Source organism: Carica papaya, chromosome 8 (genome assembly GCF_054855325.1).
Source record: "Carica papaya isolate Zhongbai chromosome 8, ASM5485532v1, whole genome shotgun sequence".
NCBI classification, from domain to species: domain Eukaryota; kingdom Viridiplantae; phylum Streptophyta; class Magnoliopsida; order Brassicales; family Caricaceae; genus Carica; species Carica papaya.
Window position 1 is genome coordinate 31138871 of NC_142316.1, and position 26399 is coordinate 31165269.

Sequence of the window (26399 nt, forward strand, 5' to 3'; positions counted from 1 at the left end):
ATTTTTGTTTTATACCAGCTTTTACTTCTGTGATAGTGAGATAGTGTAACGTCTTTACTGGGCTAGTGTAGCTCATTCCTTACTTAACCATTTTAGATCAGGAGGACTTGGTTCCCGAGACCGTTTCGCATGAAGACGGCGAGTAGAAGTCTAAAGAATTTATAGTTTTCCTTATAGCATTCATTTTTAGTATTTCATTTAGTTAGCTTATTCTTTCATATCTTTAATATGTTTTAATTATTGTGTAAAAGATGTTAACCATAATCTATTTTATTTTGCTTCCGCACTTAGAATTTTTATATACATTTCTTTTTAATTTCCGGGGCCATTACAAGGAGAGTCACATGTTTGGGTCTCCTGACCATTCAGCCTGAGCTAATCCAAAGAATAAGGGAAGCTCAGCTTGATGATTCCACCCTAGTAGCCCTCAAGAGAGATACAAAATAAAGAGTTAGCTCAGAATTTCTAATTTCCGTCGATGAGTTGCTCAGATTCTAAGACAGAGTGTGTGTTCCAAGTGATAATGAGTTAAAGATGGACATCATGACAGAGGCCGATAGCTCAAAGTTTGTCAAGCATCCCATAAGCACTAAAATGTACCAAAGTATGCGACTCTGATTTTTGTGGAACGAGATGAAAAAATATATAACTGACTTTATTTCTAAGTGTTTGGTATGTCAGCAAGTCAAGACAGAATATCATCGCCCAGGTGGGCTACTTCAGTCATTAGTGATCCTGGAATGGAAGTGAAAATATATCACCATGGACTTCGTGACAGGATTACCTAAGGCATGTTCAAGACATAATGTCATCTGGGTAATTATTGACCAGCTTACCAAGTCTTCCCACTTATTGGCCATCAGGATGACCGATCCCTTGGACAAGTTAGTAAGAATGTATATCCAGAAAATAGTCAGATTGCATGGAGTGCCAGTAACAGTAGTATCCGACAGGGACCCCAAGTTCACTTCTCAGTTTTGGAATAACTTTCAGTAAGTCATGGGAACGAAGTTGTCCCTTAGTACTGCATTCCACCCTCAGACCGATGGACAGTCAGAAATGACAACCCATACATTTGAGAATATGTTCCATACATCATTGATAGAGTTTTCCTACAACAATAGCTACCAAGCGAGTATTGGCATTACTCTGTATGAGGCGTTATATGGGCGCCCATGCAGACTGTCGATTTGTTGGAAAGAAATGGGAGATAGAAAACTGTTCGGCGCAGATCTAGTAGAAGAGACTACATCCAAAATAGTTAAGATCATGAAAAATATTCAGACGGCTCAGAGCAGGTAGAAGAGTTATGCAAACACCTGGATTAGATATGTGGAATTTGAGAAAGGCGATCAGGTGTTCCTAAAGGTCACTCATTTCAAGGGAATCAGTAAGTTCGACAGGAGGGAGAAACTGAACCCTTGATTTATTGGACTATTTGATGTCTTAAACAGAATTGGTACCACTGCCTACAGACTAGCACTGCCGCCATAACTTTTCAAGGTTTATAATGTGTTTCATGTGTCCATACTACGCAAATACAACCTGGACCCCTCTCATGTCTTGGCTCACGAGACTCTTCCACTCCAGAAGGATCTGTCCTACGAGGAAATGTCGGTAGGCATTGTAGATCGAAAGAGCAGATTACTCTGCAATCGAGAAATTTCATTTGTAAAAGTCATATGGCAGAACCACATACCGAGTGAGGCTACATGGGAGATAGAATCAGACTTTAGAGTTCAATACCCCCAGCTGTTCGATTGAGAGTAAGACAAATTTGAGGGATCAAATTTCTTTTAAGGAGGAAAAAGTTGTAACATCCACAATTTTCTTTTTGGTGATTAAAAATTAATAAATATAAATTTTTATTAATTTATTTTTTATTATTATATTTTGTTTTATTTAATTTAGAGTAAAAAATGAAATAAAATTTATGTAGGATTTTAATTGAAAACAATTTTAGGAAAAAATGGCGAAAATTTAGGTTCTAGGGGTATTCTTAAAAGAAAATTCAGAAAACAGGAGCCAAAATGCAATTTTAAAAAGTTTTGCCACGTCAGATGCCGGGTCAGCAGCCCGAACCAACCAGGACGCTCCAAGTGGCAGAGGTGCTGACGAGGGAGGCCACGCCGGGAGGGGGGGCACGTAAGTGATCCGTGTGCGCGCGATCGAACGGCTGAGGTCCGTTTCTGCGAGCACAGAGAACCTGTATGCGCTCCCTCCCAAACACAATGGAATAGCCAGATTCAAACGGATCGGACGGCCCAGAGTGAATCGCGATGGACGGCTCAAATTGAATCGCGATGAACGGTCCAGATTCACTGCTTATTTAATCGCGATCGGACGGTCTAGATTGAATACTATGGACGGTCCAGATCAAAAGCAGATAGATATAAATAACTCTCATCCACACCAAACCCTAACCCTAGTCGCTAGAATCCCTCGCTGGAGAAGACGACCCAGCCGCTGGGAAGCCGATCGTCGCCACCCGTTGCCGCACCGGAACCCTTTTTTATCGAAAAAAAAGGTAAAAACTTTTCTTTTTGTAGGAAATTTAATTTTAAGCTCACCTATGCCCAAATCAGAGTAAAAAGACCTGCTAATTCGAAAAATACCGGCAAAGCCGCCATGGTGAATTTCACAAAACACTTCTGATGAGACCCTTTCTGATTCTCGTTTTGCATAATTTTTCCACTGTTGTTATCACCGTTTTGTTCTCTATAGGTTGACTAAAGCGAAACACCCAACCGCAACGTGATCAGGAGGAACTGCTGCACCAGAGAGTTCCGCCGCTAATGAGTTTCAGTTTTTTGTGTTTTTGGCCAATCGAGACTCTCTAACGTATTTGCTCGCATGAATCAATGCAAAATTGGCCAAATTCGCCTGAAAATAACCGAAAACAGCCGACCTGAGGCGGATTACCGACGTAGGTAGCAGCGCCGACGCCGTGTTGGATTTTCAAAATATGCCGAATGGGCATTGGGACTAATTTTGGGTTTATTTGGAACATTTTTAGGTGCTATAAGCGCGTTTCAGTTCCTAAAAAAAATTCAGGGAACCTAGGAACTGCCCATAGTTGTAGTAAACTGTTTACCTTTTCAGTGTTAAATCGAGTAAGGATCCCTCACCCTATTCCCGATCATAGAATTGATGTTTAAATAAATAATAATACGGTATTTGGTACAAATTAAATAGATGTGCATAATTAATTACGGATTGGTAATGAAGCTTGAACTAAAAATTGTTCTCTGTTGATTTATTTTGTGGTCTTAAAGCATGATAGTATCTGATTTATCTATTTTATGGTTTAAATGCATGTGTTGCTACCTTATCTAACTACTGTTTGATTTGGAATTTGAGACATGATTGTATTTCCTAATGCTTGTTTATTTGTTTATGTGATTATGTTTGATTTGGTAATGGAGACTAAAGGAAAATAGGAAAGTGGTGTGATTAAATAAACAGATGGAACGACTGCCTTATTAGATATCTTAGGAGATGGTGGAAAGACCGAATACATAGAAAACCCTACCGTGAACGTTGTCTCATATCGGATGCGATATGGAGACTTGGTAATTTAACGCTCATACTGGATGGAGTATGGGGATGAGTCGCTTTACCCTCATACCGGACGGGGTATTGAGGTTTAATGTTGCGCTCATACCAGATGGGGTATGGAGACAGTCCTGTAATTGAGATTATTAAAGGAAATGGTTCACGTGTAGCGGGGACATTCTTATAAACCCCAATGGATATTAATAGGCTGGTGAAAAGAGGAACAGTTATGATTTAGTCAATTATTAATGGTTATGGATTTATGATATATTTTATATTACTAATTGATTATGAAGTTATGATCTGTATGGTATTATTGTCTCTATATGTTGTTTTCATAAATTCTACTATGTTAATTAAACGGTAAATGATTTTATGATTGATAAATTAAATTGCTAAATTTAGTACTCCATTAGTTGTTTTCGGATACTAACCTTTGTTTCTTTGCTGGTGATATAGTGTGATATCCTTACTGAGTTAGTACAACTCATCATTTATTTAACCATTTCAGATTAAGAGGACCAGGTTCTAGAGGCCGATCTGCAAGAAGATTGTAAGTAGATGCTAGATATTTTTTATTTTCCATTTGTTTTCTTATTTCTCACGTTTCTTTCAAATAATAAATTTTGTAATGATGTTCAGTACTTTAAGTTATTGTTTAAGGAATGTAAACTTTAATCATTATTTCGCTTACGCACTTAAGTTATTATATATTTTATTTTGAATTTTCGGGGTCGTTACGAATATAATTTATTTATTTATTTTTAAAAATCCAAATATCAACTATTACACCCAAACACCTTTGCCTACATGAATGCTCCTGGTCCCAATGAATCAAACCATTTGTGCTCTTTAGGCAAGGATGGCAGGTTTTATAAGCCTTACGATCATTAAATAACCATCATATCCCCCTCATCACCACCTCAATGGCTAGAGAGTTTGGCCCGAGTTTAATCCATATGAGCTCAAATTAGATGTATGATTGTGATAGTGATGAGATAATTCACCATACAATTCGTTATATATAGAAATACATTGTGAATCACGCATCTCTATATTTGAAGGATGCGTGTGTCATATGGGGGGAGGCATGAGGGGTGGAAGAGTGAAAATAATGGACTAATGTGTGAGGATTTAGGATAATTATTATTATTATTTTTTACTTTGACAATACAAATTAAAATAATTATTACATATCATGTGACATTCAACTAATATTTGAACAAATAAAAAAGTATCGTATGTTAATAAATTTAACACATTATATTTTAAGTTACTAACAGTAATGTTTTTAAATATTATTTTTTTCAAAAGTATAGAGATTAATTTGATCGAAAATTAAGATCGAAATTAATTTAAAAAATAAATTGTTTAATAACTAAAACATTAATTTATATACCTCATTTTTTTTCTTTTTAATTTCTCTTTTACCTATTCTACTTTTTTTTTATATTTAAAACTTATTTCAATTGCATAACATATGTAAAAATTTTAGATAAATTTAATAAAAAAATAAAACACTATGCGTGGTTTGATCTTTTTTGTTTACCATACTTTATATATTATTGAAATGTTAGATAAACAAATAATCAGTAGAAGAATAGAGTTTATTTATCGTTAACTTTTCAATATTTAAGGTAATAAAAATTGAGAAGGAAACATGAGAAAACAAACTTGGAGAAATTTAGGAAGAACACGCATTATTTTTGTTGGAAGATGATAATATTTAAAAGATTTGATCATAGATGACAAGTAATTAGATATTGAGTACTTTTTATTAATTTAGTTTTGCTCCTATTAAGTGTTATGACACTCTTAATAAATAAAAAATGTCACTCAGTAATATATAGTTTTCGATTTTAAATGGACTATGATCAATGACATTTAAAAGGAAATTACAAAAGAAAGGGCCGTTAAAAGGAGTGACCTTTAAAAATCTCCTTATGAAATACTCAAAGGGGTACAAATATATGTCTTTTAATAACTAAGATGGCTCTAATAAACTATTATTTATCATTTTATTTTGACAAATTTTAATCAAGTATGAATAAAGTCTAGTAAAATAGATATGAAGATCTCAAACTTTCAAAAAACAAAAATGCTAATGTAAAAGTACAATGTATCTTAGTTGTTGACAAAATTAAAATTAAAATTAAAAAAATTAATAATAATAATAATAATAACTTTTTATGTTAGTAACGTGTTATTTAATATTTTCTAAAAATTAATTCGTTTTCAATAATTTTATAGTTATTATAAATTATTTAAAATTATTTTAAAAATTAAATAAAAATCTAAAATATGTACTTACATAAAATAAAATAAGTAAAGTAATTAAATTAAAATAATTAATTTTAATTTTTATAACAATCATAAAGAACTACTGTTTAAGTACTATTTAAATAATTATTTTTATTATTATATAAGTTTCATTCTTCTTTATAACGTTTAACTAAGTACAATATTACCTTTTATATTACCGATAAAATTTGTTAAATATTATATTTTGTTTAAGCATTTTTTTTAAAAAAAATACAATTTACCTTTGTGTTTTTCCTTCTCTGGGTCTCGCTTCAGTGCCGGAGAAAATGGCAACAACGAAGTTGCTCATGTCTTTTGGTCATCGCTCTGGTCTTACCAAATTATTTTCTTCTTCATCGTCGTCCTGTCACAGATGTGTCTTTATTTTGCTCTAATTCAAATGCAGATCAACATGAATCGCCCAGGAAACCACTTCCCCATGTAAATAATCTCCGATCCTATAAAACCCAAAGAGCAGACCCCTAATGAAACATTCTTTCCCCTCCTCATTCTCAACAATAACGGCAACCGCAATCACTGCCGCCCCAGCTGCCCATCAGTCCTCCGACTCAGTCAATCAACAGACTAGGTCGAGTTGGACCGTTGAGGACATTTTTTTTTTTATGTAAAGACGTCCCTTCCGTATCCCAATATCGCGTCCTGTTCGTCTTGGCCCGCTCCTTGAGGACCGGATCTCAGTCTCCTGTTGGGAGAGGGGCTGAAGGGGGAGAATGCGACGGAGGTCAGGATATGGAGATGCTGAGAGAGAGGGTCGAAATCGCAAATCGTGCCAGGAGAGCTTTTAGATCTTTAGCCGAGGAGGACAAGGTTGCGCTGGCTTTAACTACGTTTATTTTAGCTGGAGAAGAAGCAGGAGAAGAGGTCGGCTTTTGATTTGCTGGAAGCAATTAGGGTAGTCAAGGTCAGCGTTAAACATGTCTTCTTCTTCTTCTTCTTGACCTTCGTCTTTGTATTCCTCGTCAATCATTGCGTTTTTTGGCTGAATAAATGGGATATTCTGGTTAATGGCATTCTTTTTCTCACATATGGCTTTGTCTGGATATGATGATGATTTTGGAGTTTGCTGCGTATTAATGAATTTCTGCCACCGAGAATCACTTGGGACTGTTTGGAACAAATGATGGTGAGGCTATTTGAAATGGCAGGGTGAAGATTTGAGTCATTATGGGGAAGCCCAAGGAGGTCCAAACAAAGATTCAAAAGCAAATGCATAGTAAGAAAGCCCAATTTATTATGAAATAATGCTTAGCTAATATATATATATATATGTTACGATACATATATTACTAAACAAATTCAATATTGCAATTGCTCTTTTTTTTTTTTGAGAAAAAAATGCTATGTTATACTTTTTAAAATTTATTATTATTATTTCAATTAAAAAAATTTAATCATCATTGAGACAAAATTTAAGTTGATTATCGTAACCCAATTAATACGTTAATAAAAATAAGTTATAATTTCTAATGAATTAAATATTATGAATTTATTGTCACAAATACGTAAATACCTATTAAACGATAACTTGTGTATTTTTTAATGAATTTTAATTTATAACTTTCAAAAAGAATGCGATAATTTTTAATTACTAAATTACTGTTTTAGTTGTTATTATGATTATTGAATCAAATGTGGTACTATAAAATTATGATGATGAGTTATCACTAATTTGCCAATAGAACATTATAATATAATTTTATTAAAATATTACTTTTTTTTTTAATAGTAAATAAGTATTAGACATTTCAAATATTCCATTCAACCAACTAAATGCACTGTTGGTATATATATATACACTCTGTGATGCAAGTCAAGAATGAATTCCATCTCCTTCAAAAACTTTGCACATCATACTCCTCGTGGTTAGAGCCTGAAATATATCAAGAACAACAAGCTTGGGCCCAATACTTCTTCGTGCAACTGCCATCATGTGAAATGATTATTGTGAAAACTGAAATAAAAAATGCTTAACAATCTTACCCTAAATAATATATTCATTATAATTTCAAACCAAATTGTATATTATAGTTAATATGTATATTGATATCACTTAACTAATAAAATATATATATATATATATTTCAACTTTATTTAAAAAATAAAATGCTTCCGTGCCAGCTAATTAGCCTATATAATATACTTCAAATCATAACTTAGGCTAATTGGTATAATAATGAACCAATAAATCTTGTACATCTTATTGTAGACCATAAATAGTCCTATATAACTGTTTTTTTTTTTGGGTGATAATATGCAAGCAATTCGATCCCGCCAAAAATGGTGTGGTGGAAAATCCGACACTAATATTATGTATGGATAAATATATATAAATTGTGATATTTTATATTTATTTTATATATAATTTATTTTTAAAATTATTAAACAAAACCCAACCGCTGCATAACTCAACGCCTTGCCATTATCTTCTATTCTCTGTTAACCCTAATAACAGTCAGAATCTTCTTCCAAAAAATAAAAATAAAAACTTTCGCTTGACACTCTCAACTCTCAACTCTCGGCCTATCTCATTCTCCTGGAAATCTCCGCATCCCTATCTCCTCTTATCCCATTCCCAAAGAAAAAAAAAAAAGAAAAAGGAAAAACCCTTACACTGGATACCCTCAACCGCTTAAAAGTGCGGCCATCGCTTCTTCTTCCATTGCTTGCTTATCCCCGAGGTTGTGGAGTAGCTGTTCTGCTGTGTGTCGCCAATCCATCTTTATTCAACTCTGCCTCGCTTGTTTGTGACGACCGACGTGATCCATCTCAACTTCGTTAACTTCCTTTTGATCTCTCTCAATTTGGGTAATTTCTCCGAAACTCTAAATTTGGTACTTTTGTGCACCTAACTATATCTTTTGAGGGAACCATCTATTGTTTGCCGAAATTTTGGATAATTTCTGCCCCTTTTTTACTTCATTTGATGTCTATGTAGGAAAGAAATGATAAATGTTGGTGTATTAATTTTTCTCTGTTGCTTGCGGATATCTTAAGTTGCATACTTCCTTTGATAGGTAGTTTGAGAATTATTTTAAAAAATATTGGATTTGTTTGTAATGTGGATAGTCGTTTTGTTTTTGGTAGGTTTATCGGGTTACATCTTCATTTGAGGTTTGTTTAGTTGTTTTTAGCATCTCAACGACTGTTTGTTAAACTATGCATTAATGTGAGTTTGTTTTTGTTTACTAATGGTCTTCTTCATATAATTTCAGGGAGGACTTGATTGTGTTAACCTTACTAATGCTTAAAGTCTGTAGAAGTTTTAACACTTTGGATTTATTGAACTATGGACCTTTTCTGTGTTTAAATTAAGCATGTTAGATGGACATATAAAATAATTGGATGGATGTTTTGTCGGATTTGTATTAAATTGGTCTTTTGGATGTTGTTGTTAGGTTTGAGTTGAAAAATTAGGTGTTAAATTTTGATCAAATTTAACAAACGTGGAGAACAAAAGAGAAAATTCCTCTGTATTATCTTACAATTCTCATCTCCGTACAGGGAAATAGATAGGGATGGGGAGAATATGCCTGCCAGGGACTTGGGGTTAGGAAGAGGGGTTGGTCATTGTCGTATATGGATGTATATGACAGGTACTTTCTCCTCAGCTTGTTACAAAGATCAAGAGCATTTGCAATGCAACTAGTCTCTTGACTGGGTTTATATTTATATGATCCTGCAAATTAAGACATATTAAACTTTATTAATTTTCCTTTCTAGCTTCCTCTCATTAAAACTTGTATGATTCTGTATGCTTGGTGGTTGCCGGTTAATCTCTTATTTAACTGTTATGCATCTTAATAACATATGTTTACTCCAAGATGTATGAATCTATTTGTTGATACTTGTGCATATGAGTAAATTAACACATTGTTTTTAATATCTGAAGTATTTACTTTGATATTAGGGTTCGTATTTAATGCAGAATATATTTACTCTCTAATCTGATTGTTGCATAAATGAAGGTTGTGCAGATTGCTAAATGTACGTTGAATCTTTTGGTTTGTTTGGGGTTTTCATTTTGTCATATAAGGTGTAGTTTTATTGAATTGGTTTGACTAATATATGCTTTGCCTCTTTTTTGAATGCTGGAAATTCAGTCATTAAAATGCCATGTCGTAATGACTGGCATAAATGGAGGCTTCAACAATTGGAGAAACTGTTTATTATCTTTAGGATTCCAAGACCTGGGTTTTTTATTTTAGTCTATTTAAGTATTTCCCTCTTGCTGGGGGTTGTAATATTTAATTTTTTAGAAAATTTTGTTTCATTTGATTTTTTACGAGCTTGCTGCCCACTGGGTTTAATATTAAAGGAATAAGGTCCAAATTGGATGTATTCCATATCCACGCATTAGCAAGTTATCCCTTTATTAAATAAGTCTATGAAGTAGGATAGTTACCTAAACAGTCTAGTCTTATATCGAATGTGTTTATTTGTATTAAGGTTGGTGTCAAACAAATGTCTAATTTCACCTATATTTGGCTTTAATGGCAATTCCATATTTTTCCGGATTGATATGGTCTCATGTTATTTCAAGGAGAACCATGAAAATGATAATTTTCTTTATCTTTTAACACTAAGTAGGGTTGAAAAAATTTAGCATGAAAAATTACATGACTTAGATATGTGCTTTTGCAGATATGAGTTTAGATAATTTGGTTCAGATGATAACTAAGGCTATGTTGAAATAAATCCAGAATTTGTTTAGAACTCATTAGCAAATCCATATTCTTTTTAACTAAAAGATGATGAAGGTCCTTCATAAAATTATAAAAATTGTGCTCATATTGAACTCAATATGGAATTGGAACGATTAATTATAATTTTCATCAAATAAGATTGAATTGGGAATGTGTTGTTCAAAATTTTCACATGAAATTCTACATGAGTTTGGATTTTATCCTAGTAGAATTACATTTCTCCTTATTAAAACAAATGTGAATTTTTTGATGAATTCTATATAATTTTTGCGTATGTTGGAGAAATATAAGTCGAAACTTGTTTGAACATAATAAAAATTGTGTCCAGACAGGTTTAACCTTGCTCTACCTATTAGGACAGGTTAAAATCACTAGATGACATAAACAAGTTTGGTAGTTAAATGGAGCAGATAACGCTTAGCAATTCGTGTAAACTCATTCACAATCTTCTATTATTATACAATGTCTATGATATATATGATGATATTAATATTTTATTATTTTCGTTTATGTTTATGTTATATATGAGTTATTTGTACTTTGAACTATATATGATTTTTTTAAAAAATATTTGATGGTTTAATCCTGATAGTTATACCAGTATTTAGCTTCGTGTGATCAAATAAATGAATGTGTTAATATGTATCAATTATGTTTTAGTTGATTTACCCAAGATAACTTGCTTAGATGTTATGCTTGGACTATATTTGGTCAAATGAAATTTATAACTTCTTAGGAAGGATAAAATTTTTTATGAAGTGTTTGATAGTTGATGAAGGGCTTATGAGCTGGAAGCCTTTGATACCGGCGCTTTAAAAAGCTAATAAGAGCTTGGTTTTATTTAGAGAGCTTAATCTCTTAAAAATAAATTGTGTTGGCCTAGTAAAAGTCTAAGATAACCTTCTTCTGTTGCCTAATAGTATAAGTATTTGTATTTTCACAATTTTTCCTAGATTTTTGTTATCATTTGCTATTATCTTTATAATATATAATTTTCATTTTTTTGCTCATGTCAATAGAACTAATACGTAAAAGGTATTTTTGGCCGAAGTTGTAGCTACAGTATAAGTTTATGTTACTTAAACAGTTCAACACTTATTTATAAATAAAGTTATACATTGAATAAGCAGTAGAAGTGGTTATTAGCTTTACAACTTATAAGATCTTACATTTTAAGCTAAGCCATTCACCCTCTTCAAAAATGTGCTTAATTGTTAATTTAAGCTTGAGCTTGTTAATTTTGTATTCTCTTGCAGATAAATGGGCTAAACATGTTTTACTGGGTCAACTCATTTATTAATAGACTGAGCTTGAGTTGTATGACATGTTTCTTAAATGAAAATGTTCAAGAATCATGGCGTGATTGTTAGACTAATTTTTTTGGTATCGGGGTCTAGACTTTAATATTTTCTGTTGATGTAACTCATTTAAACACAAATTATACGAAGTAGAAAGCGCACACCAAGGATTGCAAGATTTAATTAGATATTAACGATCTATTGTTGTCTCAAAATAGTTGTTGAAACTCCTCCTTAATTTGGGGTAATATGTATGGAAACTTTGTTATTATTGTTGTGGAGTTGCTTTCTGATGATAATGAGAGTTGCTAAGAGCATTAAGCATTAGCTGACCGCTTTTCTCATTTTATTATTCAGGACGTGCTTGGAACTAATGAGGCACTCTACATCTTCTATCGTAATTTAAATTTATCTTTGAGGCGTACAGCCATCGTATCTTGATATTTGGTCGTAAGGATGTTTCACATTTGGAGAGCAGCAATATCCTCCAGGGCCAGATGTCTTGTTTTGGAATCCAAAAAGGCCTTAACACTTGTAGAGAATAGCAATGTCCCGAAATCCTATCTTGATGAGCGTTTGGCTGCCTTTTCATCATTAGCTGTCCGGAGAATCGGTGTCCAGAATTCAACAAAGAGGGTATAGTTACTTATTATTTTCTAAATTTTTCTTTGGCCAATATTTTCCTTCTAGTACTTTTTGTTGGGAGATGTTTTAACTTGTTGGTACTAGATCATACGTATTGCTTGGAGGTAGGGCTGTTATTACTTTTAGTTATCTCTGTTATTGCCTTTCTGCACATTTTCATTTTCCAAAAGGTGAAATATCCACTGTCGAATATTGATGCATCTAGTTCTGGATCCATGTTTTCGTTTTACTCTTGAATTGGTTCTAGGGAAAATAAAGTGTGATAATGAGAGCGTTTCTTGTGGATTTAGCTTCTGCTTCATGGTTGCTTATGGTTAGATACTTGAATGAAAAAGTAGCAATTGCTCTATCTAGGGTCTGGGCCAGCAGATTTACTCTAGTTCCTCCCCATAGTTTTCCATTTTTAATCTTTCCTATTTTTAATCTTTTGCTTCTATCTCAGCTTTAACTATTCTGCCACTAATTAATATATTATCCTACAAACAAAGATTCTGACTTTCAAATGTTTTTCAAGTTAGGCATACACACTAATTAAATGGAACTGGAAAGTAGTTAGCTCAAAGACTTACAATATTTGTGCCAATTTGTTAGTATGTTTTGCGTAGACTTTATGGAATAACAGGTTATCCTTTTGTTACGACAGAAGAATAGTTGATAACTATGAAGACCATATGAAGACTATACTTCTATATTTCTTTCAGCCCCAAGTTATGGTTAATAAGATTTACCATGATATGATCACACGATTAGCCTTGGGTGTAGTTGAGTTCGGTTTGACATAAACGTGTCAAAATAGTTATTGGGTTAAGTTAACTCTAAGCAGATGTGATTACACGACTTGATTAGACATGGGTTTAGTGAGTTTTGATTTGACATAAATGGGTTAGAGTATGAATTATATAAATTCTAAACAAGTTAAACATGCTCATCATTTTTAACATTGGTCACCTCCTCAGCTGCCCGGTGGTGTATGATTTATAACTTACTAGGTATTGTTTGGGTCTCTTTGGATTCGGAGATGACAGAAGTTTGGGCATGGGGTGGGATTCACTCCACAAAGAATATTGTAAAGATTATTCCTTTGACTGTTTTTTGGTTCATTTGAAAAGAAAGAAATTATAGAGCTTTTGAGGGTGTAGAAGTTGATAGACACAAACTTAGAGATATGTGGTTTAAGTTTTTTGGGTCTTGTATATTGGGGCATGACATCACTAGGGATGAAGATTTTAGGGATGTCATTGATATCCTTACGTCTTTGTAAATTCCTTTGTATACGGGCGGTACCCTCTTTGATGCTATTCTGATTTTATTCTAACTTTTTCTTAAAAAAAAAAAAAAACCGTTGGTCAAATGGCTCAATCCTATGAGACAATGCAAATGAGTTGGATGACTCCAAATTAAGATTGATAAAATTTGATACAGTATGATTAAGTGACTTGTTCAAGCACTGGTTTAAGTGATTTTCATTTACAATATAGACACTTTGTAGATGTATTTGGGTCATAAATCTAACAGGTTAAAACTTGGTCAACCAATTTAAGTAGGTTAACAAAACAAAGAGTAGATAGTAATTTGTCTAAACTCATTTGTTAGTAATATTCTATTATTACTATAATGTGTAAATTATCAAATTAGTTTGCGAAGTTTGATATTTGTTATAATTTGATCCCTAATATTTTTAATTAGAATTTAGTTCCTGATGTTTTTCATTTGTTTCAAATGTGCAGTTCCCTTTCATTTCCTAATGGAAAAAGTGTAACATGGTTAATGTCATATTTGGACACTTCAAGAAATAGCTCAAGAAAACGATTATCACTAATTAATTAAATTAATAAATTAGTCAATATTGTCTAATAATATTTAATAATGTTTTTGTTAAGTTATTAATTTTGTTAATTAGTTAAATTTATTTTTTGAGTTGTTTTCTAGAGCATCCAAATATGACTTAACCATTGTTGCTTTTTCACTTAGAAAATGGAAGGAGGTTGGGTATTTGAAATGACAAAAAAGTATTAGGGACTAAACTGTAACAAGTGCCAAATTTCAGGGATTAATATAGGAATTTGCCCTGTTATCATTGATGCTGATAAGATGACGAAGTAGATAATGATTTAAAATTTATTATTACTGTTATTATTATTTATACTATTATATTTATGTTTATGGTGCTTGGGTATTTTTTCAAAAAATTATGTTTGTTGTTTGTGCTTTGTGGATATTTGGATGGTTGAATCATGATGATTATACTGCTGCTAGTTATTCCTTGAATTTCAGATTTATGTTCGTGAAAGAGAGGTTTGAGAATGATGAGATGTTTACTAAATGGATTGTTGAGTTTATGGGTGTAACCGTAATTTTTGTGGAGATAACCTTTTAAGCACAATATATAGAAATTAGTAGACAGTAGTCTTATTCTTATTCTAAGGTGTGGCGGATATTAAAATTTTGTTTTGCTTGAATGATATAATCTCATAGTTGTTGTTCAACTCTCTTTTCAATTTGAAAGTACTAGTATGTATGTAACAGCTACTATTGTTGGTGAATTACTTTCTGATAATGATGACAGCTCCCAGCAGCGCTGGAATCAGGTTCCATAAGACTAGCAACTGCTGATGCCAATCAGATGACTAAGGTGAGGAAATTAGTTCTCAATTAGTTCCATATTTCCTCTTTTGATGGATATATGTTGACTTCTGTCCTCTTTTCCTTCTGCAGAATTTGCTTGGAGCTAATGGTTAGTGACTGTTCCCTGGTTAGTATATTATATTCATATTAATCCATGAACATTCAGCCAGCATAAATTGGAGCAAAAAGGGTTCAATTTGCTATTCATTAGAGTCGATGTTATTTCATTCCTACTTAATCTTCTAGGCTTTAGTATATGCTCAATTTAGTGGACTGATAGTCACCTGATATCTGTGTCTCGTTGTGTATCTTTTAGTTAATGTTTTGATGACTGGTTATTTGGTTACTGTTGAGTGTCTGCTTAGAATTCATCTGTAATGGAAAAACTGTCTTTGATCTTTGGTGGTTAGTTAAAAAGTGTTGCTCTTGATCAGCATGTTACCTTTTCATAAAGTTATTGACTATTCAAGTGGAGAATCCTAGCGATGTTGCCTATATTATCTCCTTTAAGGTCATGTTCACCAATCTGGGTAGGGTAAGAGGAGGGCAATTTATTTAAAAAAAAAAAAAAAAGAGAAGGATAGCGATGACTAGTATAAGAGTTTAATTTGTGTTTAAAATAATTGTCTAAGAGGATTGATTGGGTAGTTTAAATGTCTATATTATAGTTTTCACAATATATCTTAAAATATTATTAACTATTATGAAAAGTGAAATATAATTACTTCAAAAAATATTATTGAAATCAAAATGATATATAAGTAGAATAATGTCAAAAAAAATTCAAGAGGATGAAAAAAAGGCTGGTCATATTATTGGGCCAGGTGGCTGCAGTTTGCAGCTTTCTGGCTGAGGATTGGAGCCAGATTCTTTGCTGCATGGGCGTTTTCAGTCCACTTTTGGCTGTTTCCAGTCCTACTCCTCTGGTCCTTTCTGGTGATTTTATGCAATTTCCAGTAACAAGAAAGGGGTCTTTCCTAATGAAGGCATGTTGGTGTTAGTTGTGTAATTAACGTTAGGGTGAGGGTTAGATTTGAAAGGAAAAAGATAAGGATAACTTGGACAGTTTAAACAATTCCAGTTAATTTTTAAGTTCCTAGACAGTGTGTCGGGTAAGGTAAGACTCCTTAACGTACTGTGCATCTTACCAAACACAGCATAAGCGAATCTGCTAAAGGTGCTCATGTTGCTTCTTAGTGGCTTTCTGTCATGTTGAATTTGCATATCTTCATCGACCTTTTTCTTGGGTATACTTAGCAAGTAATGTTTGGCAGGAATCGCTGAATTCAGAGGGCTGCAAACTGGGGAATATGCCATTCGCTTAAGGTTGCCATACCAGCTCATGAAAGATAATGGAACAAAGACAGTATCTCCTTACTTTTCTAGATCCTTTGCATCAAGAACTTCAAGACAGTCAAGACAGACACAATCTGAGGTTCTTATTCTTTTTCTGTTATAACGGTATCTATGCAAAAGCTATGCTAAACATAACTTTTTAAGTTTCAAAATTCTGAGGCGTGACCCATGGACCGGATTTTAATTTTTTAATGTGTAATGAAAAAAAAGAATGAAGGTTAAGCATGTTTCCACTGGATGAGTAGTACTAATTTTGAGGACCTTAAAAGAAGTTCTATTTTGAAATGAATTCAAACTGAATTTTTATCTAAAAGCAGTATATTATTATAGACCAACTCATCTCGTTTCATTTAATTTGGGAAGTGAAATACTGCTGAAGGATGGTTGGATATATTCTGTACTTTTTTAAATAAAAATGAGTATTTTTCTGGGTATTATTTTGCAGGAGTAAAAATTCATTTATTATTTGTTTGCTGAAATATTATTTTGTGCTTTGATATAGTGAAACCTCATCCCTATGTTTTGTCCATTTTCATGAGTGCTCAAGTTATAAAAATTCAGCTGCAGTGATTTATGTTGTATACTGCTTTACAGACTAAAAAGCAAGTAGCTAACATTGAAGATCCCTTTGATTCTCCTACATATCATATCCCTGAGAAGCCAGTTACATTTACTGAAGGAGCATCCTATAGTGTTATAATCCTAGCAGGGCTTGGCCTTGCTGCTGCTGCAGGATATGCTGTGTTCAAGGAACTCATATTTGAACCAAAAGAGTAAGAGCTAAAGTCTTTGGTTCTTATCTAATCTGTTTAGTATTTTGATTTGAGTCTAACAACATTTCTCAATTCCTTCCCTATTTAAAATGTGTTCTCTTGTAGGTATAGGATCTTCAACAAGGCCTTAAAAAGAATTCAAGATGATAGTCAGGTTTGTGAAATTAGTAAATGTCCTTGGTGAACCAGGATATCAGTAGCTGCTAACTGCTTGTTTAATTTTTTCTACCAATTGTCATGTTGGTTGAATCTAAGCTATGATATCAGAAGCCTCAGAGTCATGAAGCACGGAGGCTTCTATCTGGAGTTTAAGCCTCCGTTTTATCATGGTAGAAACTAAAAATGATAAGAAACTAAAAGGATAGAATAACATCTCATTTCATATCAATAGAACATGGTGATGTTTTACCTATTGTAGAAGGAAGCATGATTGGCTTTACGCTCTTGAATCAAGCAAAGGTAATCCACTTAAGGAAATTTGAGATCTGTATACTCTTCAAAGGCCTTTCATATGCTTTCAGGAAACTGTAGTTGGTAAAGGATTTTGTGAAATGGACGACATGGTAACTAATAAATTGCTTAAAGGACATAGAATAAACCATTGCCCCCTTTTTGTTACCATAATCCATCTAGAGTATTATCATAAAAATATTATCATTAGCGTTTTCACATTACAGGTGGTATATTTTGCCTGCTATTCTGTGTAGATCAATGATTGCAATACATTTACATTCTGAATTGTAACTACAACTCATATATCCACTGTTTTTGTTTATATTACGATAGCAAATTTATTAGTTTCATTGGATGTGATTTGCGACAAACAGGTAAGGGTGAGGATTGGATCCCCCATTACAGGCTATGGTCAAGAAAGTAGAAATCGAGCTGCTCGCCAGCGTATTCCTAATAGGATATATACAGATGAAAATGGTGTGGAGCATGTTGAGGTAACTCCTTGCAACCGAATTGCTAAAGTCTGTGGTCTTTTTTATATAGTTGTGATGTTTAACTGTAACTGTTGGACAAATTCATATTCTGTGAATAATTTTCACATTCAGAAAGGGATTAAGCATTAGGGGCTTTGTTCATTATGAATAATATATGTTAACATTTATTGACTCGCTGATTATAGGTTAATTTCTATATTCGTGGGCCTAATGGAGCTGGGAAAGTTTTTGCGGAGATGTTCAAGGACAAAGAGGACAAGCAGTGGAAGTATACATATCTAATCGTGGAAATCATGGCGCCATCACCAAAACAATTGATTCTGGAGTCTTATTTGCCAGCATAAACCATCATTTATAAGTTAGTGCTCTGGATTACATTTGAGATGAACTTCCTGATCGTATAAAACCCAACTCGGAGTATATACTCCTGTCAAAAGTTCTAATTTTACAATAATGCTTTTCTTGAGTCCCAATTTTGATAGCGGGAAGCTGGCGGATTTTCAGTGGTTTTGGTTATGGACAGTTCATCATTTCGTTTTTGCAAGTGAAGTGATTCTAGGTTACATACAGGATTATTTTCATTTTTGTTAAAAGGGACAGCTTCTTATGCCAGCAACTCTGGTGAATAGCAAAACTTTATTTATTCAGTTGTATGGTTATTACTATTATCATAGGCGTCATCATTATTATTATTATTATTTGCTATATTAACTGCACTGCAAAATGTTTTCTGAAGGCATTCATCAATACATCTCCTTTTGGAATGTAAATTTTCAAATTGAATATTTTTACTTGGAACATGCAAATTATTTGGATTATATTCAAAATTTTGTAACTACTTAGATAGGACGAAGTACACATTTTACATGAGTTGACATAAATATAATTATCCCAAGTGGAAATGTAGAATCCATCCAGAAAAAAAGTACATCTTCGAAAATTTTCATCTCCCCTTTTTCTAAATTCTGGGGAGAAATAACTGAATGTAGCATAATTTTAATCACACGTTTAATTTTTTTAAACTACTACTTAAATGCTTATAAATAAGACTTTCTGGTCAATCAAACAATTCCTTTTGATTGAGAAAAAAGGGAGAGAGAGGATATTTTCTTTTTAACGTTAAACATTTCCGTTCCTCTCTTTTCCATCATACCTATTCAAACACTGAATGAATATTTGGTTCTTGTTCTTATTTCCCTGTTTCCCAAATAAAATATTTTGCCCTTGCTGCCTCTCCCTTCCCTACTATAAAATTCAACTGCACAGGGAAAACTCATATCAACCGGGGACAAAAATAAGTAAAAGGCATTGCAACTTCATCATTCTTGATGCCAAATAGGTGCAGTGATTCCAAAAAATTGAAACCTGGAACTTCCGCCTCTTGTCATAGATCATCTGTTTTTCTGCAAGAATGATATAAATTATAAACAGAAAACAAAGTTAAATTTGGGAACATAAATAGGATAATCTATCTCATCAAGTAAAAACCACAAGATGAAAAATACATTAGTCTTGAAGTAGTTACTTACTCATTTGGTGTCTTTTGCAGGATTCCAAGTCTAGTCCTTAAATTTGCACCCACTTCCATTACGTCTTCCACCTGTTATTCAACCCGATAAACACATACAAATCTCAACAATTTGAACGATTATGCCATGTGTGTACATATCACTACATGTGTACCTATAAAATGTACGCAGACAGAGTGAAAGAGAATAAGTGAAAGCATATGACCTTGTGGATACCAAAACCCTGAAGACAGGATATGCCTGCAGATGTGGAGGCGCCAACAAAGAGAGATGCAACAGCAAATGCCTTGAAGGGCATTAGATGAGAATCCCCAGCATAACCTTTTCGGTAGGAAGTAATCGCCCATCCCAACTGCACAGCACTTGCTACTGCCCACCACCAATGCGTTCCAGCTTCCCCACCTGCACTCCCTACCTCCATTTCCACTCTACCAAGCAACACTAACCTGCTCGATTATTTTACCCCACTCCCCACCCCAAACAGAAGCTCTGCTATTTCAGTTGTCCTCTGATCCTCTTTAAGCGCTTTTAAGAAGGGGAAGTTTCAGGTTTCCTAGGCTATTCAGGGCAAAGAAAAGTCCTAATCAGATTCCATTACTCAAGTCTAATAAACTTGTAATAACATTTAAGTGTTATTGTATTTTCAATAAAACATCCTAGTGTTCCTGACTACCGACTGAACTGAGATTACACAGAAGCAAAGATAAACATATGATCTGCTGATATTTTGGTCTCAATTGACACGCTTGCGCTGCTTATTATGTTCTAATCTCAGTTAACAGGCCTACGCAGACATGTAAGGACAACGAATATATATAAGGAAAATAGCCATTATATAATGCATAAACAGAGTGTTCTTGATCATTTCATTTTATCCTTTGAAAATAGAAAAAGACCATCTTAACCTCCCAAAGAGCAACTCATTGCACGAAATTGACCTTCGACCCTAGGGTTCTCGGCCACTATCAGTTATCAAAACCATGTAACCTCAAATTTTTTGTACAAAAGGTCCATGGAGTACAATGGTACAATCTGAGGAGGGCCATGAAGCCCTTATTTGCTTGAAACCCTAATCCCGAAGGAAAATCAAACAATATTTTATCTACCATTAACCATAATGTCATATAAAAAGCACACTTCCTTTGATGAAGAAGAAGAAACTTACTTCCAGTACCTATCGAAGGCAAGAAACGGAAACAATCACTGAATACCAACGGGATGCAAAACGAAGACGGCGAAGTATTAGAGAGGTATTCGGTCAGATTACAGGATGGAGGAGAATTGCGGCAGTGATGGAGTGGGCTTCACTTCAAATTGAGATTGAGGCCCGTTGCTGATTAGGCTTAATTTCCTTTTCCAGTGACTTTCATCACAAAGAATGTTGACGTGGCAAAGCTTTAATGGACAAAAGAGTGGGTCGTACACAAAGGGAGTGGTAGCTGTCACACAGAATAATTTCTCGAAAATACAGCGAAAATCACTGTGGAAGATAGAATTTTCCAAAACTTCGCAGAGACGACTTACATCTCTCTCCTGATTTCATTCTCCTCCTCTCTGTTTGAGATAAGGGAATTCTCTCAGATATCGGGAGGGGGAAGAGAAAGAAAGAAAGTGAAATTCAAGAAGGGGAGAATCAGAAAGGGTGATACAAAATGGATCAAATACTCAACAAGGTGGGGTCTTATTGGATTGGCCAAAAGGCTAATAAGGAGATTGGCTCCGTCGGAGATGATATCAACGTACGTACTCTCCGTCTCTAATCTTTAATTGCCCCTACTCCTGGTCTGGTTAAATATTTCGCCTTCCACTTAGTCATGGAGTTCAGTTGGTAATTGATTTAGGTTTTTTGTTGGGACAACAAAAATATTATCTGAATTTGGCATTAAACATTTGTCGTGGAGTCCATGACCCTAATTCTTTGTTGCTATTCAATGTTTGAATGGATTTGTTCGGTTCAATGATTCTATGTCCATTTTTGCTTAATGAAAACGTGGTTGTGTTTAAAGTTTGTTAGTTGGAGTTGATGTTAGAAATTACTTGGATAATTCGTATGTTTGCCATGCCTGAAATGTGGTGTTGTCTTGTTTCTCAAAAAGACAAGGAAATAAAAGGGTGAAATTTATTATGTTATTGTGGTTGATGGTAATAAAAGGATCTATGGTAAAGCATTGTGGCTGATGGTGATAAAAGGATCTGTCAAAAGGCGTAGAGATTACTCTCAGAATCCAAAAGTTTGAGCTTCCTTATAACTCTATTCTTGTCCATCATGTTGATGACTGCCAGATCCTTTACATGGTTTAGTTGGAATCTTTCCTTGAGATGGTAATTAAGTATCTGATAATAAACGATGCTACTGTTGTAAATCTTGCTCTTACAATTTGTTTGAAGTGACCATTATGTCGTTTTAGATCACTGCAAAGTGTTTAGAAGGATTTTTATGGTGTTTCATACTTTTGAGCTTTTATGGTGGATGCCCAAATTCAGTCAGTTCTTATCTTTTACTTATTCATACCAGTGGTGAAATACAGTCAATGATTTTCTTTTCTGGCGTTTCTTACCTTTTTCTTCTTCCATTTTCTTCTCTGTTGCTAGTCATTGTCAACCAGCATTGAAGGAGGAGCCAAATGGTTGGTTAACAAAATAAAAGGCATGGCATTTTCCTTGCTTCATATTGTTCCATAACGTTTTTGTTTTCAATAACATAGCTTTCACATCACAGGAAAAATGCAGAAGGCATTACCGGAGCTTCTATCGGAGTATGGCTTGCCAGTAGGAATTTTCCCCCGTGATGCCACCAATTATGAGTTCAATGAAGAGACAGGAAAGCTTACTGTCTTCATTCCTTCCATATGCGAAGTTGGCTACAAGGACTCATCTGTCTTGCGCTTTTCTACTGCTGTAACTGGGTATCTGGAGAAAGGGAAGCTAGCTGATATTGAAGGTATGAAGACGAAGGTTGTGATTTGGGTGAAAGTGAGCTCTATATCTGCTGATGCATCAAAGGTCCATTTTTCAGCTGGGATGAAGAGAAGCAGGAGCAGAGATGCTTATGAGGTTCTTCGGGATGGTGTAAGTGTGGATAAGTTCTAGTCTTGCTAGTATGGTCTTCTAATATGTCTTATATGTTTGTTTTGTGGTAAAAATTCTGTCCTGCCATATGGACTTTCTCACCTGCATCCAATGTTCATAATTGTATAATGCTTACCGCTTGAGTTTACTTTACTTTTTTTTTTTTTGATTGTGCTGGTAAGTTGAATCATCCCATAATATTTTATCCTAGTTAGTGTGGTTTTCTCCAACTATCTGTGTCATTGAGAATATATATACTTAATACTTTCCCACTAAAAATCAAGTTTTGTGCTTTATTAATGTTTTTTTAGTAACAATAATAAGTGGGCTAGTGAATACAAGTAAAGCCAATATAGATATGGTATATTATTGAGGGTTGAATGGAGAGAGATGATGATTAGAATGGAGAGTGGTGTTGAAAGAAAATTTTGGCTGCTTCATAAGTAGACCAGCAGATTGCAGCGGCAGGGGCATGGAACAGCATCCTTGGAATCCATCCTCGCATCAGCGCACCATATCCATCTTTCTTCACTATACTCCCAATTACGGTCCCAATTGAACTGCTCGAATATCTATCACATCCACACACACCCTGCATTCATCCAAACACTCACCCATGTTGAATTAGATAATACCAAAAACCCAAATATCATCAACCAGTGAATTGCAAGAAGACAAGAATCAACTAAATCTACTCTCTACCCCCCCTAATTCACCTGCTTTTATATATAATAAGTACACCACACCACATCATGAAATCGATTAGAAGCAACTTCCTTTATCACCCACAACCGAATCTCATAAAAATAGACTATCAAAAAACCGTATTGGATCATCTCACCTGACACTGCAGCTGGGTTTTCACTACATCAAGCGGTGTAGTCACAGCAGCAGCAAGAGCCCCGGCAGCCGCACCTGCGGTGGCATGAACCACTAACCTCTCGTCATCCGCGCTCTCCGGAGAAACCTCCATCAGCGCCCTCTTTGCCGCCTCGTAAGTCGCGAAGTGCACGGCCGTAAACGGCGCATTCATCACCACCGTAGTCCTATACGACGCGTAGAACGCCCCGAAACCTTCCTCCACCAATACCCTCCTAACGCAGTCTCCTACCCCCTTGTACGGGCTGCTCTTCAGCTGCAGCCTTTGCTTCACAACGTCCATCGGCGTGATCACCGCGTCACTCATCACCGTCGCGCACACTCCCGAAACTGCATGAGCCACCGGGTTGTTAGGGTCTCCCTCTGAAAGTAACCGCTTGCAAAACTCGTAAACTGAGAAGTAAACAGCGTGCGCCGGTCCCGCTCCCAGACCCATGGCTGCAATGCCGCGATAGAGACCTGCGGGTCCTTCGACCTTCAGAATCGACCCGAAAGCTTGTCGGAGTCCAACGGGCTGAACCTGGTATGACCCGCCCAGAGCCTGCATGCGGGTCTTGAGTGTGTCGACTGGAAACATGGCGATGTGCTCCACGGACCCAGCGATTGACCCCGCAACCATGAACTGCCACAAATGGAGCCCGTCATGGGTTGTAGTCCTTGTTTGTGTTTGGGGCGATACCGGAAATTCGGTTTGAAACTCGTGGGATGACGACACTGGCCGATATTTTGGGGAGGAGTCAGTGGCCATAACGGGGGTGATGGGAGCGGAAAGGTGGTGCTGGTGTTGAGTTTTAAAAGGTGGAGAGTATGATTGAGGATTAAGTATCGCTTTCGGGGTTGAAGACGATTGTGTTGTCGCCATGCCCAAAATTTCATTTTCATTTTTTTTTTTTTTTTTGCGAAAAAAGAATTGTTTTGGGATGATTTTTAGGAGCCCATGCGTGGCGAGGGAAATGGAAAGAGACTAAATTACGAGCTTTCTTTTCTTCCTGTTTTCACCAAAACGGAGAAAGAGAAAATGTGCAGAAGACTTTCAAATATTCCGATGTTTCCATTTTTGTGCCCAAGAACTTCACGAGGTTTATCTCGACGGGAGCAAAAGTTCTTTTCTTGTAAGAGGGAGCAAAGCATTTGAATTAGATATTTTTGGTAAGACAATATAAGTAAATTGATTTTTTTTGTGTGTGTTTGATTTTTTAATTGATTTTAAAATTTTTGTTTTAGTATCAATGTATATATGCATAATTATAGTATCATTTGTTTCGTACGAGTTATAATTACTTTTTCCTTGAATTTTTTGATTATCTTACAAATTTAATGTACATAGATTTAAAATACAAAATTTTAAAAGATATAATAATAACTTAAATATAATAACTGAAATTAATATAAGATCAACTAAAATCTATAAATTAGGAATTGGATAAAAGTTTAAAAAATTAACCACAAACATGGTAAATAAAATTACTTGTATAACACCAGTGGATTGTACAACAAAGTTAAGAATGATATTTTGTCTATGAACTCGCTAAATCAATCTCTTTTGAACCTGATTTACTATTTTTTTTTGGAGTTAAAATACATACTCAGATCGGGTCAGTTCAATTGATGAAAAAAGGACGAATTTGGATTTAACATTCCAAAACTTGTTCAAATCCAACCCGCTATGTATATCTTTAATTTTATTATTATTATAAATAGATACAAAATGAGATTGGTCATTGAGTCCTCATGAGAATTATAGAATAAACTAATTTAAGGATGCCATGACATTGTCGATAGGTGATCGCTTTGAAATATAAGTTCTTATAAATGTCTCAAGCAACATTTTTTCTAGCCAAGCATGGAGGAAAATGTCATGGAATGGTTGCTTTGCTAAATGTGTAAGAGAGAAAAAGTTCCACAACTCGGTCTCTTATAACTACTTCCTCTTCCAAACAGACATGATCTTATATCTCCATTGACTTTATTAAATAACTTCCAAAATATGGGAATAAAGATACAATCATGGTGGCAGTTGACCCACTTACTAAATATGATCACTTTATAACACTTAAGCATCCATTCACAATTATCAAGGTAGTTTAACTATTCATTGACAACCTCTATAAACTTTATGGTACTCCTAAGGTGATAGTCTATGATTGTGAAAAAAATTTCACCAGTCTATTTTGGAAGAAACTCGTGAGTTTAATTGGGATGAGATTATATTATTGATCTTTTTACCATCTTCAAACGGATGGACAAATATAAGTAGTGAACCATAGAAGGATATCTCTAGTTATGGCTCACAAAAACGTGAAGTCATGGTTCAATGGATCAGTTTAGCATAATGGTGGTACAACACACTTACCATTCTGGTATTAAAATAACACTTTTCTCAGGCGTTATATGTTTACCATCCACCTCATTTCATGGATACCATTGAAATAGAAACACCTTCAATAGAATTAGAAACCATTTTAGCAGAGAAACATAAAATGAATAGGGTAAACAACAATAGCTAGATATCCAAAATAGAATGAAATAATTTGTGGATACACACTAATTGAAAAGACAATTTGAGGATGACAATTTAATATTTTTCAAATTATAGTCCTACAAACAAGTGTCACTAGAAAGAAAAAAAATTAGAAGTTAACACTAAGATTATATGAATCCTATAAAATTAAGAAAATGATCAGTGCAGTAACTTACA

The 26399-nt window shown here is 34.4% G+C and overlaps 4 protein-coding genes across 6 annotated transcripts; 2 read left to right on the plus strand and 2 right to left on the minus strand.

Annotated features, from left to right (window-relative positions):
• Window positions 1-8276: 8276 nt before the first annotated feature.
• SD3 (import inner membrane translocase subunit) lies at window positions 8277-18892 on the plus strand. 2 transcript variants are annotated; one of them, XM_022052936.2, is made up of 10 exons: window positions 8277-8682; window positions 9379-9470; window positions 12236-12514; window positions 15090-15155; window positions 15239-15257; window positions 16423-16583; window positions 17099-17277; window positions 17383-17431; window positions 18105-18224; window positions 18410-18892. In XM_022052936.2, the coding sequence occupies exons 3-10, from the start codon at window positions 12335-12337 to the stop codon at window positions 18566-18568; spliced, it is 933 nt and encodes a 310-aa protein (XP_021908628.1). In that variant the 5' UTR covers window positions 8277-8682; window positions 9379-9470; window positions 12236-12334; the 3' UTR covers window positions 18569-18892. The 2 variants fall into 2 exon arrangements, with proteins under 2 accessions (XP_021908628.1, XP_021908627.1); XM_022052935.2 differs by lacking the exon at window positions 9379-9470.
• A 272-nt stretch (window positions 18893-19164) lies between these two features.
• On the minus strand, window positions 19165-21095 carry LOC110822637 (StAR lipid transfer-like protein). Of its 2 annotated transcripts, none has more exons than XM_022052790.2 (4): window positions 20928-21095; window positions 19959-20311; window positions 19754-19824; window positions 19165-19627 (listed from the first exon to the last, which is right to left on the minus strand). In XM_022052790.2, the coding sequence occupies exons 2-4, from the start codon at window positions 20172-20174 to the stop codon at window positions 19609-19611; spliced, it is 306 nt and encodes a 101-aa protein (XP_021908482.2). In that variant the 5' UTR covers window positions 20175-20311; window positions 20928-21095; the 3' UTR covers window positions 19165-19608. The 2 variants fall into 2 exon arrangements, with proteins under 2 accessions (XP_021908482.2, XP_021908481.2); XM_022052789.2 differs by having other exon boundaries at window positions 20919-21095.
• Window positions 21096-21240: 145 nt separating this feature from the next.
• On the plus strand, window positions 21241-23052 carry LOC110822636 (uncharacterized protein At5g01610). The gene is made up of 3 exons (XM_022052788.2): window positions 21241-21492; window positions 22346-22400; window positions 22473-23052. Exons 1-3 carry the CDS (start codon window positions 21406-21408, stop codon window positions 22841-22843), a joined length of 513 nt encoding a protein of 170 aa, XP_021908480.1. The 5' UTR covers window positions 21241-21405; the 3' UTR covers window positions 22844-23052.
• Window positions 23053-23095: 43 nt separating this feature from the next.
• LOC110822635 (uncharacterized) lies at window positions 23096-24589 on the minus strand. The gene is made up of 2 exons (XM_022052786.2): window positions 23664-24589; window positions 23096-23414 (listed from the first exon to the last, which is right to left on the minus strand). Exons 1-2 carry the CDS (start codon window positions 24561-24563, stop codon window positions 23220-23222), a joined length of 1095 nt encoding a protein of 364 aa, XP_021908478.1. The 5' UTR covers window positions 24564-24589; the 3' UTR covers window positions 23096-23219.
• Window positions 24590-26399: the final 1810 nt, after the last annotated feature.

Excerpts from the sequence above, each read along its gene's own strand:
- SD3 (XM_022052936.2), top strand. The coding sequence starts at position 12,335 with ATGTTTCACATTTGGAGAGCAGCAATATCCTCCAGGGCCAGATGTCTT. Across the intron at positions 12,515-15,089 it reads TCCAGAATTCAACAAAGAGG|CTCCCAGCAGCGCTGGAATC; the intron begins GTATAGTTACTT and ends TAATGATGACAG. Across the intron at positions 17,278-17,382 it reads CTCATATTTGAACCAAAAGA|GTATAGGATCTTCAACAAGG; the intron begins GTAAGAGCTAAA and ends GTTCTCTTGTAG.
- LOC110822637 (XM_022052790.2), bottom strand. The coding sequence starts at position 20,174 with ATGGAGGTAGGGAGTGCAGGTGGGGAAGCTGGAACGCATTGGTGGTGG. Across the intron at positions 19,825-19,958 it reads AGGGTTTTGGTATCCACAAG|GTGGAAGACGTAATGGAAGT; the intron begins GTCATATGCTTT and ends GTTGAATAACAG.
- LOC110822636 (XM_022052788.2), top strand. The coding sequence starts at position 21,406 with ATGGATCAAATACTCAACAAGGTGGGGTCTTATTGGATTGGCCAAAAG. Across the intron at positions 21,493-22,345 it reads CCGTCGGAGATGATATCAAC|TCATTGTCAACCAGCATTGA; the intron begins GTACGTACTCTC and ends CTCTGTTGCTAG. Across the intron at positions 22,401-22,472 it reads GTTGGTTAACAAAATAAAAG|GAAAAATGCAGAAGGCATTA; the intron begins GCATGGCATTTT and ends TTCACATCACAG.
- LOC110822635 (XM_022052786.2), bottom strand. The coding sequence starts at position 24,563 with ATGGCGACAACACAATCGTCTTCAACCCCGAAAGCGATACTTAATCCT. Across the intron at positions 23,415-23,663 it reads AAACCCAGCTGCAGTGTCAG|GGTGTGTGTGGATGTGATAG; the intron begins GTGAGATGATCC and ends GGATGAATGCAG.